The sequence below is a fragment of the Melospiza georgiana genome, chromosome 15, assembly GCF_028018845.1.
Source record: "Melospiza georgiana isolate bMelGeo1 chromosome 15, bMelGeo1.pri, whole genome shotgun sequence".
NCBI classification, from domain to species: domain Eukaryota; kingdom Metazoa; phylum Chordata; class Aves; order Passeriformes; family Passerellidae; genus Melospiza; species Melospiza georgiana.
The window spans coordinates 9,073,683-9,091,853 of NC_080444.1; the positions used below are offsets into that span (position 1 = coordinate 9,073,683).

Here is an 18,171-nt window from a genome sequence, read left to right on the forward strand (position 1 = left end):
ACTCCCTGGGTCGGGGCACAAGCCTCTGCATTTAGATTTTCTTCCTTTTTTTTCATCCATTCTCTCCAATTCCCCTGCCAAGGTCAGGAGAAGAGTCTTTTCTTGTCGCCTGCCTGCTCCTAATTCCCAGTAATTTATCCCGTATTAAAACTCCTTTAAGGAAGAATGGCCCGGGACCAACACCTGCTATGCAAATGGCAGCAAATCCCCCGGGCCCCAACTGGGGACCTGCAGGCTGCCCTGGGCCATCCTCCCCCGCCTGCAGGCTCCATCCTCAGAGCCCCAGAGAGAGCTGGGGGGCACCCCCAAGGCCCCCCAAGAGTTCAGGCTCAATTTCACCCCCACTTCATGGTGCTTAAACCTTTCGGGTTTTCTTCGCCCCTCCTAAGCAGAATTATTGATAGGGGAGGTATAAAAGAAAACCTGAGTATGTTATTAAATTTCCTGGTTTGGATGTGGTTGGGGGATTTATCCTGCAGGGCAGTCAGTGAATTTTGTCCTTTTATTTTACGGTAAGTATTCTAGTTTCAGGGTTGTCTTTGTCCCTCCTAAGCAGAATTACTGATGGGGAAGGTATTAAAGAAAACCTGAGTATGTAGTTAAGATTCCTGGTTTGGATGTGGTTGGGGGATTTGTCCTGCAGGGCAGTCAGTGAATTTTGTCCCTTTCTTTTAGGGTAAGTATTCTAGTTTCAATTAGCAAAATACAAATCAACAAAAGAGGGAAGGAGAAGGTAGAAGGGGAAAAAGAAGATAAGAAAATTCTCTTGCACAATATAGGTGTGGGAGGAAAGGGCTCATTTCTCAGAGGTGACAACATCCCAATCTCATTTCTCCCGGTTAATGTGGCAGCCAGGAGGCTGGGGAAGGGCCAGGCAGGGAGTGTGCCCCAGCAACACGACCACACCAGGAGGGTTTGTCCCCTTTTATTGGAGAACTTGGGTTGGGATTGTTGAAACCTTGGGCAGCCAGTTGCATTCCCAGGCACCTGCACCCCACACCAGGTCCAGCCCATCTCCTGGGGCTTCCTATCCTGGGGAGCCCCTTGGGGACCCCACAAGTTCCTCCATCTCCAGAAAGAGTGAAGCTTTCTTCCCGTGGTCCTTTACCGCGATCACACATTTCCCAGCCCCGAGCACTTGAGTGACATTTGGGCTATTATTCAAGGAGATAGATTGTTTGGCCTGAAGATGCATTGTTTGGGCTCCTCATAAAAGAAACAAGTTAAATGCCACAGCTACCACACACAAAAATGACTCCTTCTGGCCATAAAACCAGTGGGACAAGGAAGTGGCTGTAGGAGTCAAACATAATTGATGCTCAGAAAGATGTTATAAATAATCTGCGCCGAGTCCTCTCTCATGTGCCTCAAAACCACAGAAAGTGGCACTTTTTTTTTTTTCTCTCTCTTTATCTCCCCTTGAATTCAGGAGCATAATACACCGTGAGCACCAATAATTGATGTATGTTATAATTCTTCATTACCCTATCAGTGGTCTGGGAAAATTGGAAGAAAAGAAAATGCCAGAAAGTTATGGTAAAACTTAAGATGCGACAGAAGTAGCTTTCTTTGCTCATGCTGTGAGTGTTTGAATAAGAAGAATGTCCCTGCACTGTAACAAGCTAAAAGAATGAGGAAGACAAAGGATTTCACGAAAAAGGTTTAGATAGAAGACAAGGCAAGTGAAACTGAAAGGAAGGAAAAAAAACCATTTACAATGGAACAATGCATGTACTAATCGCTTTGATATATTATACAAACCCAAAGACCCAAAACATTGTGTAATTATTTATAAATGACTTCTCCACTCCTGTGTATAATACCACAGAAAGAATAAAACTGCAGGCTACTCTCTAAACTATTTCTAAATAGACCTAGCTCAAAAGGAAGCAGAAGTGTTTGAAAAAAAATAATTAATGGTTGATTTTATGGTTGTCTCATTAAAACATTTTAATTACAACAAACAAAATACATTTGTGCTTGCAGGGAACAATCGTTTACCAACTCAACCCCCCCCTTTCAAAGAGAAGCAAAATGTTACATCACACGTTTAAAACCTGAAAATAAAGCATTCCCACTATTTCTGCAGATCCCCCAGGAGGGGTTGAGCCCTGACTGCAACTCCCAGGCACTTGTGCAGGATTTCAGGGAGGATTTGGCTCATGGGCCAGGACCCCACTGGTGCATGGGGACACTCCCTGTGCTCCCCACCCCAGGCAGCCCCTGGCACACAGCCTGAGGCCTCACACTGCCCACAGGCAGGTAGGAGATGAGGCCAAATCCTTTACAAAGCCCTTGAGATGCTCCCAAGGTGTTTCCCTGGTGGGAGAACTGGCTCCTGCTCCAAAAGGGGTTAATGCTGCCTCCCTGCAGGCTGAGATGCCTTTCAGATATTGGGCTGCCAGGGCTGTCCATTAGGCAGCAGCCACAGCATCAGCCCCTGCAGCCCCTGAGAGCCTCAGGGTGGGCACTGTAAGGCCCACTGTGGGCACTTCCAGCCAGGGAAGGGTCCCAGGAGCACAGCACAGCATGTCCACCCCTACCCTGGCAGCCCTCAGCACACATCTGTCCCCAGACCAGGCTGGACAGAAGCCACTGTGCTCTGCACCATGCCCAGACAAGCACAAGGAGACAAGCTGCACCCCTGAACCATCTCCTGGTTTTCTACCTGCTTTTTAAATCCCTGCTGCATCCCCTGGGCATCTCCAGGGGTAAGGGGGCATGATCCTTCCTTTACCCCTGCAAGGCACCAGGTCCAGCTCTCAGCTTTCTTCTGCTGGCTTTGCCATCAGCCATGTCAGCCCTCCAAATCTGGTTCAAGCACTCTCCACAGGCAGCTCTGCCTTCCCTTTCTGGCCATGCTTTCAAACAATGAGGGAGCAAAAAAGCAGTATTCTCCCGGTTCATTTGTTATTTTGCCGCTCATCCCAAGGACTCATCATTAGTTCAAGACCTCTTGTACTAATGTAACAAAGGAGAGTGTGCTGAGTTGCTGTAATGATCTGAATCTTAAGACTGAAAAAAAAAATTATGTACCTCTGACTTCTGTGAAGCATTCCAATAGTAGGAGCAGTTTTACTGTGAACTGCTCATTTCCATGCTTGAAGAGTGATGCTAAAACTGTTCTAATGACCAAAATCCTGGTTTGGTTAGAAATGTGAAGTTGAATAACATGGATTTTTATTTACTTTTACAGGGTACAACAAAACACTCACCAGGGAATGGCATCTACTCATGGTCTGTCTTTTTTCTTGAAGGAAACAGTGCATCCCAAGAGCTGCAGGGAGCCTTGTGGCACATTTTCTCTAAAAGCCCTTCCTCCACTTTTATTCATCAATTCCTACTTTTTCTGGAGTCCAGCCATGGGTGAGACCCCACACATGATGTCTCAACATGAGGACAGAGAAACCAGCTTCATGCTCCAGGCCTTACAAGTGTTAATTGTGCTGCATGGAAATGCACCCATGACAATTTGGATTTCGGATGAGCAGTTTGCCATGGCTTGTAAGGAAGAATGGGCTGATCCAGCTGTACTTTTGCGATTTTCTTAGTAAAAAATACAATTTGAATATTTTTCCCTCTCACTTTTTTAAAGTACTGTTTCTCAAAGCAAATGATGAAGTGTTTCTGAAAATTTCCTTAGAGTTCAAAGTATAAAATTAATAGCATCCATGAGTGCAGCTGAGCCCAGCTACATTTACATTAAGGTGGAAAAATTAATATCAAAGGCTAAAACTCAGAATAAGAACTATCACATCAGTGAGATGCTAGCAAGACATTGTGTGTTTCTTGAAATCACTGGTCCTGTTTCATTTTGGAATTTTTTTCTTTTCTTATCCCAAAAAACTTCACATAACTTCAGCAGCTGACTTCCATAGGAGCAGGCCCATAAGGTGTAAGAGCTATTATCTCTGTTGGCTGAATAATTTATCTGCAAAATTAGTAGACTGCCTGTGATAGAACTGGTTGAATTATTCATCGGGAATAAATTATCCGAGATATTTAGCACTTCTTTCTGTTTGCGAAGGCTTCCTGAAACAATTCTGGTTCTGTGAATGCATTCGTTATTCATAAGTACGCAGTGAATAGATTATGCAAACAAATTTCAGCCTATGGGTTGTTTGTGAAACATTCACTTCAGCCCTGCCTATTCATGGCTGTGACTGATCACAGAGACACATGGTGCTCTCTCCCCTCCTTGATTGGAGCACAAACTTTTAAAACAAGAGAATAACAAATGACAAACTGCAAATGATGGATAAGGACTAATGAATAATGCGCTTTCACTGCAAACTCAGACAAGTGATCGGTTGTGCCAAAGTCTGTGGAACTCTAGGGAATCATAAACATTTTAATGAATAAACTATTGACTGCTCAAAGACAACCAAACAAAAGACAATAAAAGTGTTGCAGACAACACCGGAGTTTATATCACTATATATAAAACGCACAGTAACAAAAGTTGAACGCTTTTTGCCATATGCTTCCATAACCTTTAAATTTTGGTCCCTTCTGGCTTTCTGGGTAGCGCTGGAAACTCCGCCGCCGGTCTCCGCCCGCTGACAGAGCCCTCTAATTGTGCCGTCACTTAAGGACATGAGTAACTCAGTGAAGTGGAACTGCTTAGCGCAGAAAGTCACTTATGTATGCAGAGGCCCTAAAAACATCAGCCTGATTGCAGGTCCGGTGATTGAGAGAGCCCCGTCCCCCCCGGGATCAGCCAGCCCCCCCGTCTCCCGCCGTACCTGGGTGTACCGCACAGCCCCGGTCTGCGAGCGGATAAAGACGTAAAAAGCAGAAAGAGAGCTGATCCTGCAAGCTCGGCCACTGCCAAACTACTTCTAGTTTGAGACTCGTTAATATTCATCACCCAGGGCTTTTTTGGATTGCTCACTTCTGTGCGTGATCTTCTTGGCACAAAGAAGGTTGTTTGTGGCGGTTTGCTGGTGTCGTGGGTCGTCGCAAAGCGAGGAGGGTGGAAAACAAGTAATTTCATAGAATTCCTCGCTCAGGTTCAAGTAAAGAATGGTTGCTAAGAACTGAAAATGCAAAGATATATAATAATAATTTATGCTGTCGCCTTTCCCTGTTTATCAAAGTCATAGAAGAGAATCAAAGGAGGGGAAATCAATCTTCATTTTGTGTAAGGGGAAATCAGGTAAATACAAGTGAGTTTAGGCATAGGCACCTGAAAATGGCTATTGATGGGCGGTGAAACTGAAAACCTTCCAGGGACACAAGTACCTGAGTGCTGACAATGGGGCTTCTTCCACGCAGGGAGAGCAGGATGCAAAGAGCCAGATGTCAGAATTAGGAAACTTTCTAGCCACTTACAAAACTGTGGCTTCCCAAAATGTGAGATGGCGATACCCTAGCACTGAATGGGGACTAGCAGAAGCAGCAAGAACTTTACAATCAAAACAGTACAATTCTGTGGTTTTATCCAGACAAAGAAGAATTGTATCTGTCCATTGTATATGTACTGTGTATATATGTATATACAGCGTATATTGTATATATAGTGTGTATATATGTATATATAGGAGGAGACCTCAGAGGATGTATTGTGAATACAACCATCAAAGCTTGTAAAACAAATGTAAAACAAATTTTGGAACTTTTAACTTTCTGAATACCTGCAAAATCCTTTTTAAAGCGAAGCAATTGAAAGCCAAAGCGCGTGTTGATATTCACCTGAGAAACGCAAGAGGGAAATACCTGCTTTGAGTTTTATCATTTTAGAGCATTTTCACTTTGAGTTTTATTATTTTAGAGCATTCTCACTTTGGCGCGTGGATGTAGAAAAACCCGCAAGGTGCAACGAAACCTGACCAAATCCTCCGCCCGCATCTGTCTGGGCAATAACCCGGGGCTCATCCTCTGGCAATCCAGATTAACCTTTCTCTTTCCCCAAGCCCCCTGCTCGCAGCGGTTTAAACTCCCGCTGGAGCCCCTCCGGCCGGAGCGGGACGGTGACCCCTCCACCCCCTGCCCCGCTTTGTCCTGCCGCCTCCCTCCCCGCACACACGGAGGGGGGGGGGGGACACAAAGGGGCGCCCCCCTCTCTCCCCCGTCCCCCGGGGGCGCGGCAGATGCGCGGCCGCCCGCGGTAATTGCGGGCACGCTCCGGAGGGCGCGGCGCACGGGGCCGACCTGCCGCCTCGGCGCGGCCCCGCGGGGCGGCCACGGGGCCATTGTCCGCCCGCCGCTATAAGAACGGGCGGCCGCGCCGTCGTGTGCCAAAGCCGCCGCTCACACGAGCGGATCGCAGCCCGCAGCACTTCAAAGCCACGCGCGGTCGCGTGTCCCCCCGCCCCGCCTTTCCCCGGGCTTTGGCTTTTTTTTTTTTTTTTTTTTTTTTGCCTTTTTTTTTTTTTTTTTTTTTTTTATCCCCCTGCTTTTCCCTGTAGCGGCCGGCTCGGCTTTTTCCTCTCTGTGTTTTCACACCGTTATTGCTTATCCGCATCCCCGGGAGTGCCTTTCCATGTGAGTACGGGCGCGCCGGCACCTGCCAAGCACCCGCACCGCCACCCTCTCCGTTATATTTATTTATTTTTTTCCTTCCCCCCCCCCCCCACCCTTTCCCCGGCAGCTTCGCACCTTCCCCTTCGCTCCCCGCTCCATCCTCCCCTGCCCTGGCAGTGACGGGCTCCGGCTTCTCTCCCGCAGGATGCCCGCCGAGGCGCCCAGCAGCGGCGAGGGCGCGGAGCCCGGCGCTCCGCGGGAGCGGCGGAGACGGCGCGGCCGTGCGCGGGCGCGGACCGAGGCGCTGCTGCACACGCTGAAGCGCAGCCGCCGGGTCAAGGCCAACGACCGGGAGCGGAACCGCATGCACCACCTCAACGCCGCCCTGGACGAGCTGCGCAGCGTCCTGCCCACCTTCCCCGACGACACCAAGCTCACCAAGATCGAGACCCTGCGCTTCGCCTACAACTACATCTGGGCCCTGTCCGAGACCCTGCGCCTGGCCGAGCAGTGCCTCCCGCCGCCCCCCGCCTTCCGCGGCGCCGCCGCGCCCCCCAGCCCCGGCAGCGACGCGGGCTCCTGGCTGTCCAGCGCCTCCCCGTCCGCCCCCTCGCTCTGCGCCTCCGCCTCCGGCCCCAGCAGCCCCGCCACCTCCGAGGACTGCGCCTATGCGCCCGCCGACAGCCTGAGGGGCTTCCGCGGGCTGCCCGCCGGCCCGGGCGCGCCCCTCCGCTAGCGCGCACCGCCCGCGCCCCGCGCACCGCCCGCAGCTCGGCCCGGGGCTGGCGGAGAGAGGGGCGGGGGTGAGGGGGGGTCTCGTCCCGTTGCACTTTTCATCACTGTCCTTCCCCCCAGCCCCTTCCCCCCGACCCCCGCCTCGCCTCCCGCTCCGCTCCGAAAAACCGGGAAGAAGAAAAGCGACAGATTTGCTGCCGCAGACGAGGTGAAAAGTCAATTTTACAATTTGTAGCTCTCCAGAGAAGAAAAACGAGCATGAAAATTTGGTTTGAACGCCCTGACAATGCCATGAAAAGGCTTAAGGGGCCGATGCGGCTGCGGGGCGCAGCGCGGGGCTCAGCGCGGCTCCCCGGCCCTGCCCCGGGGCGGCTCAGCCCCTGCCGGGGGTCCCAGCACCGGCCCCGATGGGACCCCGCACCCGGCGGACAGCGGAGAGCCTCATGCATTATAGATGCTGACCCCCAGCGCGGCCGGCCTGCCTCAGAGTGGGAGCAGACACGGGGTATTCAGCGACTGGACCAGAGAGCGGTTTAATTTATTCAAGATGTTCATTCATATGAAAATTGTATTTTTGTACATAAAGAGCTTTATTCTATTATTATACCTCTTATCAAAGTGGGGGTTTTGTTTTGGTTTGCTTTTTTTGGGTTTTTTTTGGTTTTTTTTAAGAAATCGGGCTTTACCCTGTAAATAAAATTTTTTAACGTTTGTACTGAATTTTGGCAGCGCCTCTGGAGTTTTGTTTCTTGAACTCGAGGGGTTCACTACTCGGAAGGAGGCTGGGGTGGAAGGGAAGGGGCATTTCTGACACCCCACTGGCCACAGACACCTGCGGCTACCTGCACACACCTGCTGGTCTCCAAGTGTCCCAAGGAGGGAATTAGAGCCCCAGGAGATGCGGGCAGAGAGCAGGAGCACAGCAGGACGCCAGCAGTGCCCATGTTCCAGGCTCACAGCAGAGCTGCGAGGTGTCGGGAGCTTTGGGGCAAGCAGAAGGTGCTGAACCCCTGAACAGGGCACAGAGGTTGTAACTTGCCCTGAAGCCGTGACACTGGCAGAACGTGACTGGCATGAGCTGCCTCTTTTCCTCAAGGCATGAGGTGCCACAGAGGCTCTCCCAGGTCACTCACAGGCAGGGAAAGGAAAGAGAGCGGCCAAATGTGCCATCTCATGGTCTCTGCACCAGCTGTGGCACAGCTCTGGCACTCAGTTAGAGACTGAGGGTGTCAAAAGTACCCTCATCGCCAGGAAATCTGCTCCACCATTGCAAAATCCCAAACTTTCCTTTCTCCTGCAATTGTGTGCAATGGGGGAGCCCTCTGACCCCCCAAACCCCTACCTTCTACTCTTCCTGACTCCATCCCCCCTCTCTTTTGCATTGCTCAATGCTCCCACATTGCACTGGGCACACAGACCCTTAAAAACAAGTTTTATCCTCTTTGCCTTGTTTTATGGGGAAATGAGGCAGCTCGGACATGTCTCTACAGCCATCTCTAAAACATGGGTGACTTGGAACTGTATGTGCAGGTAGCAGGGAGTTTGTGGGGAAAGATGGAGAGATGGTGTTGTACAAACCCAAATAAATCAGATCTCTGATGGGACTGCCACGGATTATGGAATGAATTGACTTTCATTTTTCTGTGCCTCAGTTTTCCCTCTGCAAAAGTGGAGTACCACCATCCCCTCATCAGTGAATTTAAGGATTTAATTATGCAGAGCTTTCAGAGCACTCAGATGCTCAGGGCTGCAGTAAAAGCCCAGGAAGGAATTCTTTAGGACATGATCATAGATGGTGTGGGGAAAAAGGCAGAGGGCAAACACCGAAAGCATCAGACAGAACACTGAGAAGCTGTTCATCACACAGGCAAAAACTCTGCCTGAAAGTTAACCCTCCTGTGGAAAGAATGTGGAAATATCATCAAAAACGTAATTTGGGATCATACAATTGTTACAAAAATTAGAAAGAGAAGAACTGAATTAAGTTTGCACAGGTACTTCAGTGTCAGCAGTTCCTCCTTTTGTGTGAGCCTGCAATAGAGATAAATATTTCTTTAAGACACTTTTCATATGCATGTCCATACAGACACACGCCCACCTCTGCTTCTCAGTAACTATAAATGCTGAAAAGTGCTATTTTTTTTAAATCCTAATAGCAGCATAATAGTAACATTAATTAAAGACACCATCAACCAGTATAGAGCAGCTCCTTAATGATGTCCTGTTAAATAAAAGAGATTTTTGAAATCTAATTCTGGCAGTAACAGGTCTTAATCTGTGATGCAGTGAAGCTTTGCTTGCACCTGCCCTTGAAAGCCAGGAGGTTTTGTATGCAGGAGCCTCCAGGGGCTGAAATTTAGTACAGTCCATGGAGGCGGAAGGTCATCTAAAGTCACTGGGTCCCAAGACACTGGACTTCAATCTCAAAGAAGGAAGAAAAAAAAAAACTCCACAAAACTTCAAAATATCCTCTATTCTTTTGTGTTTTCTTAGCTGCCAGCAGAGATCTGTGGACATTATGCAGTATATAAAGACCATACATCTAGCAGCACTCAGTGTATGATGTTAATGTTCCTAATGGGCAATGAAAGCTGCAAATTGCGTGAGGACACAATTAGATTCATACATTAACATGAGTCAGAGAACAGTTTTTCCCCGGAGCAGTGATAGGTTCAGACATAGTTGAACAAATCTGCCGCCGGGACAGATGGAATGCCCACATTCAGAGGCTGCAGGACCAACCTGCACCCCCGTTTACAAGGAGGGGGTTTGGATTTATTTTCATCAAAAGAATAGTTTGGTGAATTGGAACAGGCTTCCCCAGGCTGGAAACAGGAGGCTATTTTTAATTGCACTAAAATAATCTCCTTGCATTAGTACAGGGGGGAAAAATACGTGAATTAAATACTAGGGCTGATGAAAGCATTAGAGAATTTTTTGGAAATACCAGATTGTTCTGTGGTAAAAAATATCTGTAAATAGGCAACAGTCTTAGTCCCACTGAAACCAATGGCAAGATCCTTATTGGCTTCAGAAATAAATGAAATAGAATCTTGATTTTTAATGCTGGCACCAGAGTGCATGTGTTTATATGCATTTTTTCATATGTCTGCTGATAGGTGTTGGTAGCACTTTAGCCCTGTTGGATGCACTCAGCCACCTCCAGGGCATGCAAGCATTAGGGACCCTCTGCCAGGAGGCTCTGCAAGTCCTTAGGTCTCTCTTAATTCCCCTTTAGTTAGGAGAGAAAGTCTGAGATGGCTCCATTGATAGGGAATCCCTGCTGGCTGGGAGACATCCAGCACAGACTTTCTTGAAACACAGCTGGGGTTATCCCACTTTCTCTCTGCTGGGATTCACTGTGGGGAAAATTCCCTACAAATGCTTGTGTGTTCCGAGGAGGAGGGCCCACAGCAGCTGGAACTACTCCGTTTCAGCCTTTTCCAACTGATTTGAAGCTCTGGAGATTGTCTGTGATTTACCTGTGCTCAACAAGTGAGCAAATAACTGCAAATGCAAAATTCTGTGCAGGTTTTAGATTAGAAGTATGTTTTGTAGTTTCAATGCCATGTGGTGCCCTATTTAGTGTCATAGTTGACATGGTGAGGCTCAAATGATGCTTAGTGTTTTGTTATGAATGAGAGCATCCTCAGAAGGGTTTTCATTATTGGGCCTCAATCTGTCATAGATTTTGACTTTATTCTGTACATGATCTGTAAAATACAGTCTGCACTACCACCTCTGAGCTCATGAAACTTAATATTATAATTACGGATCTCTGGGGCTCAAATGCTCCATTAAGACTGATCCGTATAGTAAGTGGAGATTATCAGAGCAGAAGCAGGTGAGAACTCATTTTCAGGAGCTTTTTTTGTTGGTGGCACGTGCAATTAAAAGAAGTCATCTGGAGGAGCAGAGCTGCTGAGGACCAAGCAGGTTTACTGTCAGCACTGTGTGTGAGCAGAACAGAGATGCAAAAATACTGCATGAATACTTTCAGCTGATACTTTGCCTCTTACTTTTACAGTCTCCAAATAACACTGCTAGAAGATATTTAAGCCTAGATTAACAAATTAAATTATTTGTTAGTACTGGGTTTATGCCCAGTTGCCTGGTAGCAGTGCCCATGAACAACTAATCCCTGTTCTCTCTCCTCCTCAGCCAGATGGTTTCTGTGAGGAGCTGCTGACGACCCCACAGGTGTCACAGGGCCATGGTGCAGTGACAGATCCATTTATTAATATCCCAGCCCTGTTATTAATGCCCAGGGCAGGGAGGAGAGAGGCTGGGCTGGGGGATGATGGAAGCAGGGTTTCCCCGTGCTGAGGGTGCTGCTCTCTCAGGAGGGATGGCAAAGGGCTCACGTGAGGCTCTGCTGGTGCAGACCAGGGCTCCACACGCCGAGCAAGGCTCCTCCATTATCTTCACCATTATTTTTCACTTGTCACTCTTCCAGTGTAAGATCCACTAGACAAGAGTGAAAAGACTCTTCCCCATGGATAATGCTCTTCTCTGCCAGCGTGGAAATGCTGATGGCACAGCACTTGTTGTTATTCAGGTCTCTCGCTTTTGCCTCTGTTTGACTTTGCAAAGCATCTGTTAGAATCTCTCATCTAGCTGCTAGAAAATCTTATGGAACTGTTCATTTGAAAAGGAAAATGAAATATCACATTAGAGAGGTTGGGACTGAGATGCCACCCTTCTCCAAGCCGTGTGTATGATTGCACAAGTACAAGAAACTCTTCTCACTCAGCTCCTACCCCATTTGTTTTACTCATTGACTGCCAGTAGGATTTTGGCAAATGTCAGTGGGATTTTGGCAAAGGTCAGTAGGACAGAGCACGCAGCATAGCTCTGAAGACAGTAAAAACTTGTGGAAGCAAGACTTTCAGGGAGAAGATTAACTTTATTCTTTGAGTAATCATGAGTAAGGGTCCTCAGACACAGACTTGTATGCACTCTGCCAAATGGAAGCGTCGAGATCAAGTCCAGAAATCTGGCACCCTAACACAGAAATGGGAAATGTTTGAGTGTCTCACTAACATCCCTGCTCGAGCTCATTCATTTAGTGGCACTATTCAGCCTCCTGATCCCTTGCTTTCAATCCAAGAGATTCATTGTGCTAAGGAGAAGGACCTGCCTGTGTCAGTTCATGGTCTCCCTTCCACTCTTCCTTCATGCTTGTGGGATGTACTTAATTACAAATTGAAGCATCTGAGGGACTGATGCCTCTATTTCCCAAACAGGGATTTGGCAAAGTCCTCAGGACTTCACTGTCTCTTTCTTGGATTATTACATTCTGCACATTCCAAGATAATCTTTTTCTTTAACCTGAAGATTTCACAAAATTGCCTTCTAGGAAAGCATTTAAAGCTGTCTAATGACAGTCCAAGGTGATTACAGACCTTAATGGTTTGTTGCACAAATAATGGATTAAGTTCCATCTGTAGGAGTTAATTTGACTTATTTTTACAAACAAACCACTTGCTCTGTTCCTCTCTGCACGGCAGATGTCAACAATCTTTATAAAATCATACCCAGGAACACAGCAACTGCAGCCCAGCACAAACCAGGCAGAGCATCTTGCTTTTCCAGCTTGCAGCTTCCATTGAGGTGACAAGCCTGACGAAAGACAACATTTGCAAACATGAAAATACAAAATCCCAAACCTAGGATGGTGTTAGTCCCCTTTTGGAGGTGGAGGAGAAGAGACACACAGCCAAGGGACACTGTGGAATCAGAAGTTTGCCCTCTCTCTGTTGTAGGGACCAAGAGATCTGGGGGCCCTCCATGAACAGTTTAGGTAAATGAGGCCAAATGTTACAAATGAAATAGGGGAAGACAAAATTCCCAGTGTGGTAATTCTCATGTTGAATTCTCCATGCTGACCTCCAGGATAATGCACAGATAAAAGTCTCAAATACAGGGTCAGAAATAATGAAAATCACTATTTGCAGGTAAAAGTTGATCAACCTACCCTAAGCAGTCCTTTCCCACCTGGATTTCTCCTTTAAAACATTCACTTTGGAAGCAATGTCCTTCTAGGCAACGCTGCTATCCATGTGGAGCAATGGGACATGGCCTTCAGATGTAAATTTAACATGGACCAGAAGTAGCATCTCTTCTCCTGTAGCTTCCCAGTTTGGTCTCTGGGACTCACAGAGAATGGGTAATATTTATCTATATTTTTTTTCCTCAGACCCTGGAAAAGCTAGAGACATTGCCAGTAAAGACCAGGAACTACAAGCAGCTGAGCCAATCCCTCCCTTCAAAGCCCAAGACCTTGATTTACTTTCTTACTTTTTCTCTTGACAATCCCTAGATATATGCAGTTTCTCTACTTCACTGGCAGTAGTACTCAAATCGGAGGGATTTAACTCCTGAGATAAAAGAATATGGTATCCTTTTTCCTTCCAATTTGAGTGTCATCTCTTCTGCAACAAGTCTTTTGTATTCTGAAAGGAAAACCCTTCCTGTCACAACACCAGTAATGGATATTGCTCTCTCAATTACCCCTTGCTTCACCAGGAGAGCAACTGATGCGCATCGTGTTTATCCAGCTCACTGAAGTGCTTTCATTATCTAAGAAAAGAGGTTAATTAGTATTTAATCAATCTTTTCACAGGGTACAGTTTCCTCCTCTCCTATTTGCAATCCAAAAAGATGTCAGCTTCCAAAGCCATAATGCCCTCTTGATAAATCAAGTGGCAGCTAATGAGGTCCGTGGTCGCAGGGCAGGAAGGTCTGGGCTACCTGTCACCAGCACGGCTGTCACCTCGGCTGTCACCTCACTTGTTGGGATGCTGGGAGATGCAGGGAGCCACGTGGGATCCAGGGAAGGGAATCACCAGCTGAGGGAAGGTGCTGGTGGCTGTGTACACCCCGAGCTGGAGTGTGAGTGTGTGTGCCCAGTGCATGACTCACTCTAACCCAGCTGGGAGGGTTCACAGATAAATCTCACAGAAACTCTATGCTCAGGAAGGAAACAGATGAGAATTTCCTTTTCTTTCTTTCTTTCTTTCTTTCTTTCTTTCTTTCTTTCTTTCTTTCTTTCTTTCTTTCTTTCTTTCTTTCTTTCTTTCTTTCTTTCTTTCTTTCTTTCTTTCTTTCTTTCTTTCTTTCTTTCTTTCTTTCTTTCTTTCTTTCTTTCTTTCTTTCTTTCTTTCTTTCTTTCTTTCTTTCTTTCTTTCTTTCTTTCTTTCTTTCTTTCTTTCTTTCTTTCTTTCCTTTCTCTCTTTCTCTCTCTCTTTCTTTCTTTCTTTCTTTCTTTCTTTCTTTCTTTCTTTCTTTCTTTCTTTCTTTCTTTCTTTCTTTCTTCTTTCTTTCTTCCTTCCTTCCTTCCTTCCTTCCTTCCTTCCTTCCTTCCTTCCTTCCTTCCTTCCTTCCTTCCATCCATCCATCCATCCATCCATCCATCCATCCATCCATCCATCCATCATCGCTATCTATCTCATCTATCTCTACCTCTACCTCTACCTCTACCTCTACCTCTCTCCTCTTCTTTCCTTCTTTCCTAAAGATAACCGAGGAGCCATCCCTGCATCTGCATAGGCTTGAACTTCAGAGGTAAGAGCCACTAATTATGCTTGTTGCCAAAATGGATAATAAAAGCATTATCCCATTTCAAAGAAATGTATGTAGAACAACGGAGTTTTCTTCAATAGGCAGCAGGCAAGTATTTGTTCTTCCCTGAAAAATGCCAAAACCAAACCTCTCTCTTACCATTTCCACTGTGTTAGTTCTGTGGCTGCAGCTCTGCACAGATGTGCTGAAGCTAAACTGGGCTGTTAAAGAAACAAAACTTAATTTTGGCTAGTTTTAGAGAGGCTCTTGAGTGATCTGATCCAAAAGAGCTGCTCCAACTGCCCAACCTTTGCATCTTTAAAAACGTCCAGCAGCACTTGCAGTGATATTTTTTCAGAGATATCCAAGCAGAGAAAGTGGCCCATGCATCCACCCACTCAAACCCCTTTGGCTACTGGGCTGCTCTCCCCATAGCCACTGCTGCTGACAATGAGGGACTGAGCCACATGCCCTGTGGTAGCCATGCTCTGGATTTCTTTCCCTGACTTTGGGAAATTCATTGTCTTTAGCGTGGTCTGTAGGTTCAAAGTCCGCTTTCACTCCGCGGGGCGCCCTTTCTGGGTTCATAAAGCTACGTTCAGAAATCTTCGGGCAGACCCAAAGCTGACAAAAGTGTCATTATATAATGCTGCCAATGAATGAAGCTACCAAAGAAGACATAGTCCAGTTTGCATCTCAGTTACAAGAAGAAAGTGCAATGACAGAGTGAGTAATTGGCTAATTGTCTATACGAGCTCTATTTTAACAGTGCAGTCGTGCGATCGCACCATCTGGGGGGAGCCGGGGCGGGAGCCCCAGCGCACACAAAGCCAGCGCGGTTCCCGACGCGCAGGCCAGGCAAAGCCTCCTCCCAGGCCAGGGCTGGGAGCTGCGCCCCCCGGGTCCCCCCAAATATCGGCTGAGATGCTGAGGCTCCGCCGATGCTGAAAGTCGGGGTGGTTGCCAAGCAATATCTGCGGGTTTTGGAGCGCACGCCGGAGCCCACCTAAGTTGCGCAGTGCAGCGAGCGAGTGTTAGTGCACTCACAGCGATATCTGCCTGATTGCAGGGCTGCTAATGAGCACAATTAGTCGGGTGGTTGGTGTCGTGAGCCGGCATCCCTGGCCCAGACGTGCGAGGGTGCTGCCGGCGGCAGCCAGGGAGCCCAGCGCGCCGGTGTGATGCTGGGACGCTCAGAAATGATGGCATTTCCCCCTCCTTGTCTTGAAAAAGCTGAATTACTGCCTTTCAGTTCCCATCTATTTTGCTCCAAAGTTACCATGAAGAAAAAAGTATAAATCACACTTCTAAGTGGGGCTGGCACTCGGCTCACAAGAAGGGGAAGAAAAAAAAAAAAAAAAAAAAGAGGTAATGCCATAATGTAAAATAGTTAAAAGCTTATTAGAGCCGTTCAGGGCAGTATGATTTCCACTTTGTTTCAGAACACCCCAAGCCCATCCTTTCATGCTATTGTGAAGGCAGCAATTCAAATCTCCCTTTGTCAGTATGAATGGCCCCTCTTAAAGCTCTTTTATGCCAACATATTCCCTACAGGCATATGCCCTTTAGCTCTATTACTGATTTACCCAAGTATTCAGCCCATACCTTCTGCTTTTCTTTTTCACTTACTGAAGTTCCACATGACACGAGCTGCAGGCTCTGCTTTGGTGCCTGCCCCACACCCGGCCCCAGCCAGGATGCTGCGTGCTCTGCCGCTATCTATCTCACCGGGAAAAGCCACCAAAAAAACTAACAGAGGAGACTTTTCAAATGATTGATTTTTCTACTCCCCCCCCCCCGCACCCCTTTCTACCTCTCCCCCTTCTTTTCATCCCTACATTTGTTAGCGCAAACAAATGGGAGAGGGTATATACCACCACCACCCCCCAGCCACGGGGGAAAAAGAGCCTTGCAGGCTTTGAGGGAGGAAAAATTCGAGTGTAAAAAAAGCAAGTAGGCCTATTACCTCTACTTACCCTAATTAGACTTGCTTTGAAGGGCTATTCAGAGATTTTGAAAGGCTGTCCTCTCCCTGCATCTCATTGTGCAATGTTTGCAGAGACATTTGCATCTGTTTGTGCTTCTGAAAATAGCAATGGATGCTTTCAAGAAAGCAAAGCCACCTCCGAGCCCCTCGCACCAAGCCAAGGGCCGCAGCAGTCGAGGTATGTGTGGCCGGCGCTGGGCGGGGGGACACCCCGGTTCCAAGGGTTTCAGGGTTCTCCACCGGTCCCCATTTAAACAATTCCCTTTAACAATGCAATTTTAGGGCATAAAATCTGCTAACTAGATTAAATCCAGATGACACAGGACGTAGAAATGGAATAAAAAAAATCAACGCTAAAGTAAATGGTAGGCATCCTAACAGGATAGAAAGTGTGAAATCCATGCAGAGCTAGAGAGAATAGCTGGCAGCACAGCCCAGGCTTTCATACGCATATGGCCTTGACCATTTGACTCTGGTCCCATTGAGGTGATCAGCTGGAGACGTGAAGGGGCATCTCTGGCAGCACACACGTCCCGCTCGCTCCTTGCAGAAAGCCCACGGAATAAAGCCGCGTGAAGGTGAATGATAGTAAACATTTTGTAATTTGGAGGGATTAAACTTGTGGGATGATCTTGATCAGGTTCTCAAGGCATTGCCAGAATGCGCTTACATTAGAATAGCCGCTGCAGGATCGCTGCTGGCAAAGCCACAATATCCGCCAAAGAAAGGGGGTGTGAATGGGACAAAAGGGTTAATTTGAATACGTGCTGAAAAGACTGGAGGTGGACAAGGAGCTCTGCAAGGACTTCATCAGGAGCCATGGGCAGAAGGAGACGGTTTTGCAAATACAGAGGGCGAGCGGGGAGTATGTTTGTAAAGCACACTTGGAAAGGGGGGAGAAAAGGAGAAGAGAAAAGCCCCACAAAGCTCAAACTGCTTCTTTCTTACACTGCCCTTGGCTACGCTCAGAGGAGCACTTTAGATGGATTAATCACGGGGAAAAACAATGGGATAAAAGTCTTCTTCTCCTCCGTCTGTGCCCAGCCGCGCTGATCTTTCCCCAGCGGCGCATGGTGAGCGCTGGCTTCTGGCCTGGGATGGACCCTCCGGGTCACGGCGGGCACCGCATCTCCTGCTCTGCACCTCTGGAGCTGGGAGTCCCACTGCCCTTTTCCGAGCCACGTACGATTAAATTTATGCTACCAGCAGGTTGAAGATTTCATCAGATTACTCCTTCAAAAAATGCTTAGTGGGAATTAAGCATGCAAATCCACTTGGCCGGCTCTGGGGACAATACATTCCCTCATGACGGTGAAATTCTCCTTCTAGCTCGGGCACCCATGACACGGGCTTTTCTGCTCATCTTTTTAAACTTTAAACACACACTGGCATCTGGAAAATGCTCCCATGCGTGGAGCAGG

At 47.5% G+C, this 18,171-nt stretch overlaps 1 protein-coding gene across 1 annotated transcript; it reads left to right on the top strand.

Moving 5' to 3' along the window:
• The first annotated feature begins 6,670 nt into the window (after positions 1-6,670).
• On the top strand, positions 6,671-7,201 carry NEUROG1 (neurogenin 1). Its single transcript, XM_058035064.1, has one exon. It carries the CDS (start codon positions 6,671-6,673, stop codon positions 7,199-7,201), a length of 531 nt encoding a protein of 176 aa, XP_057891047.1.
• The last annotated feature ends 10,970 nt before the right edge of the window (positions 7,202-18,171 follow it).

Excerpts from the sequence above, each read along its gene's own strand:
- NEUROG1 (XM_058035064.1), top strand. The coding sequence starts at position 6,671 with ATGCCCGCCGAGGCGCCCAGCAGCGGCGAGGGCGCGGAGCCCGGCGCT.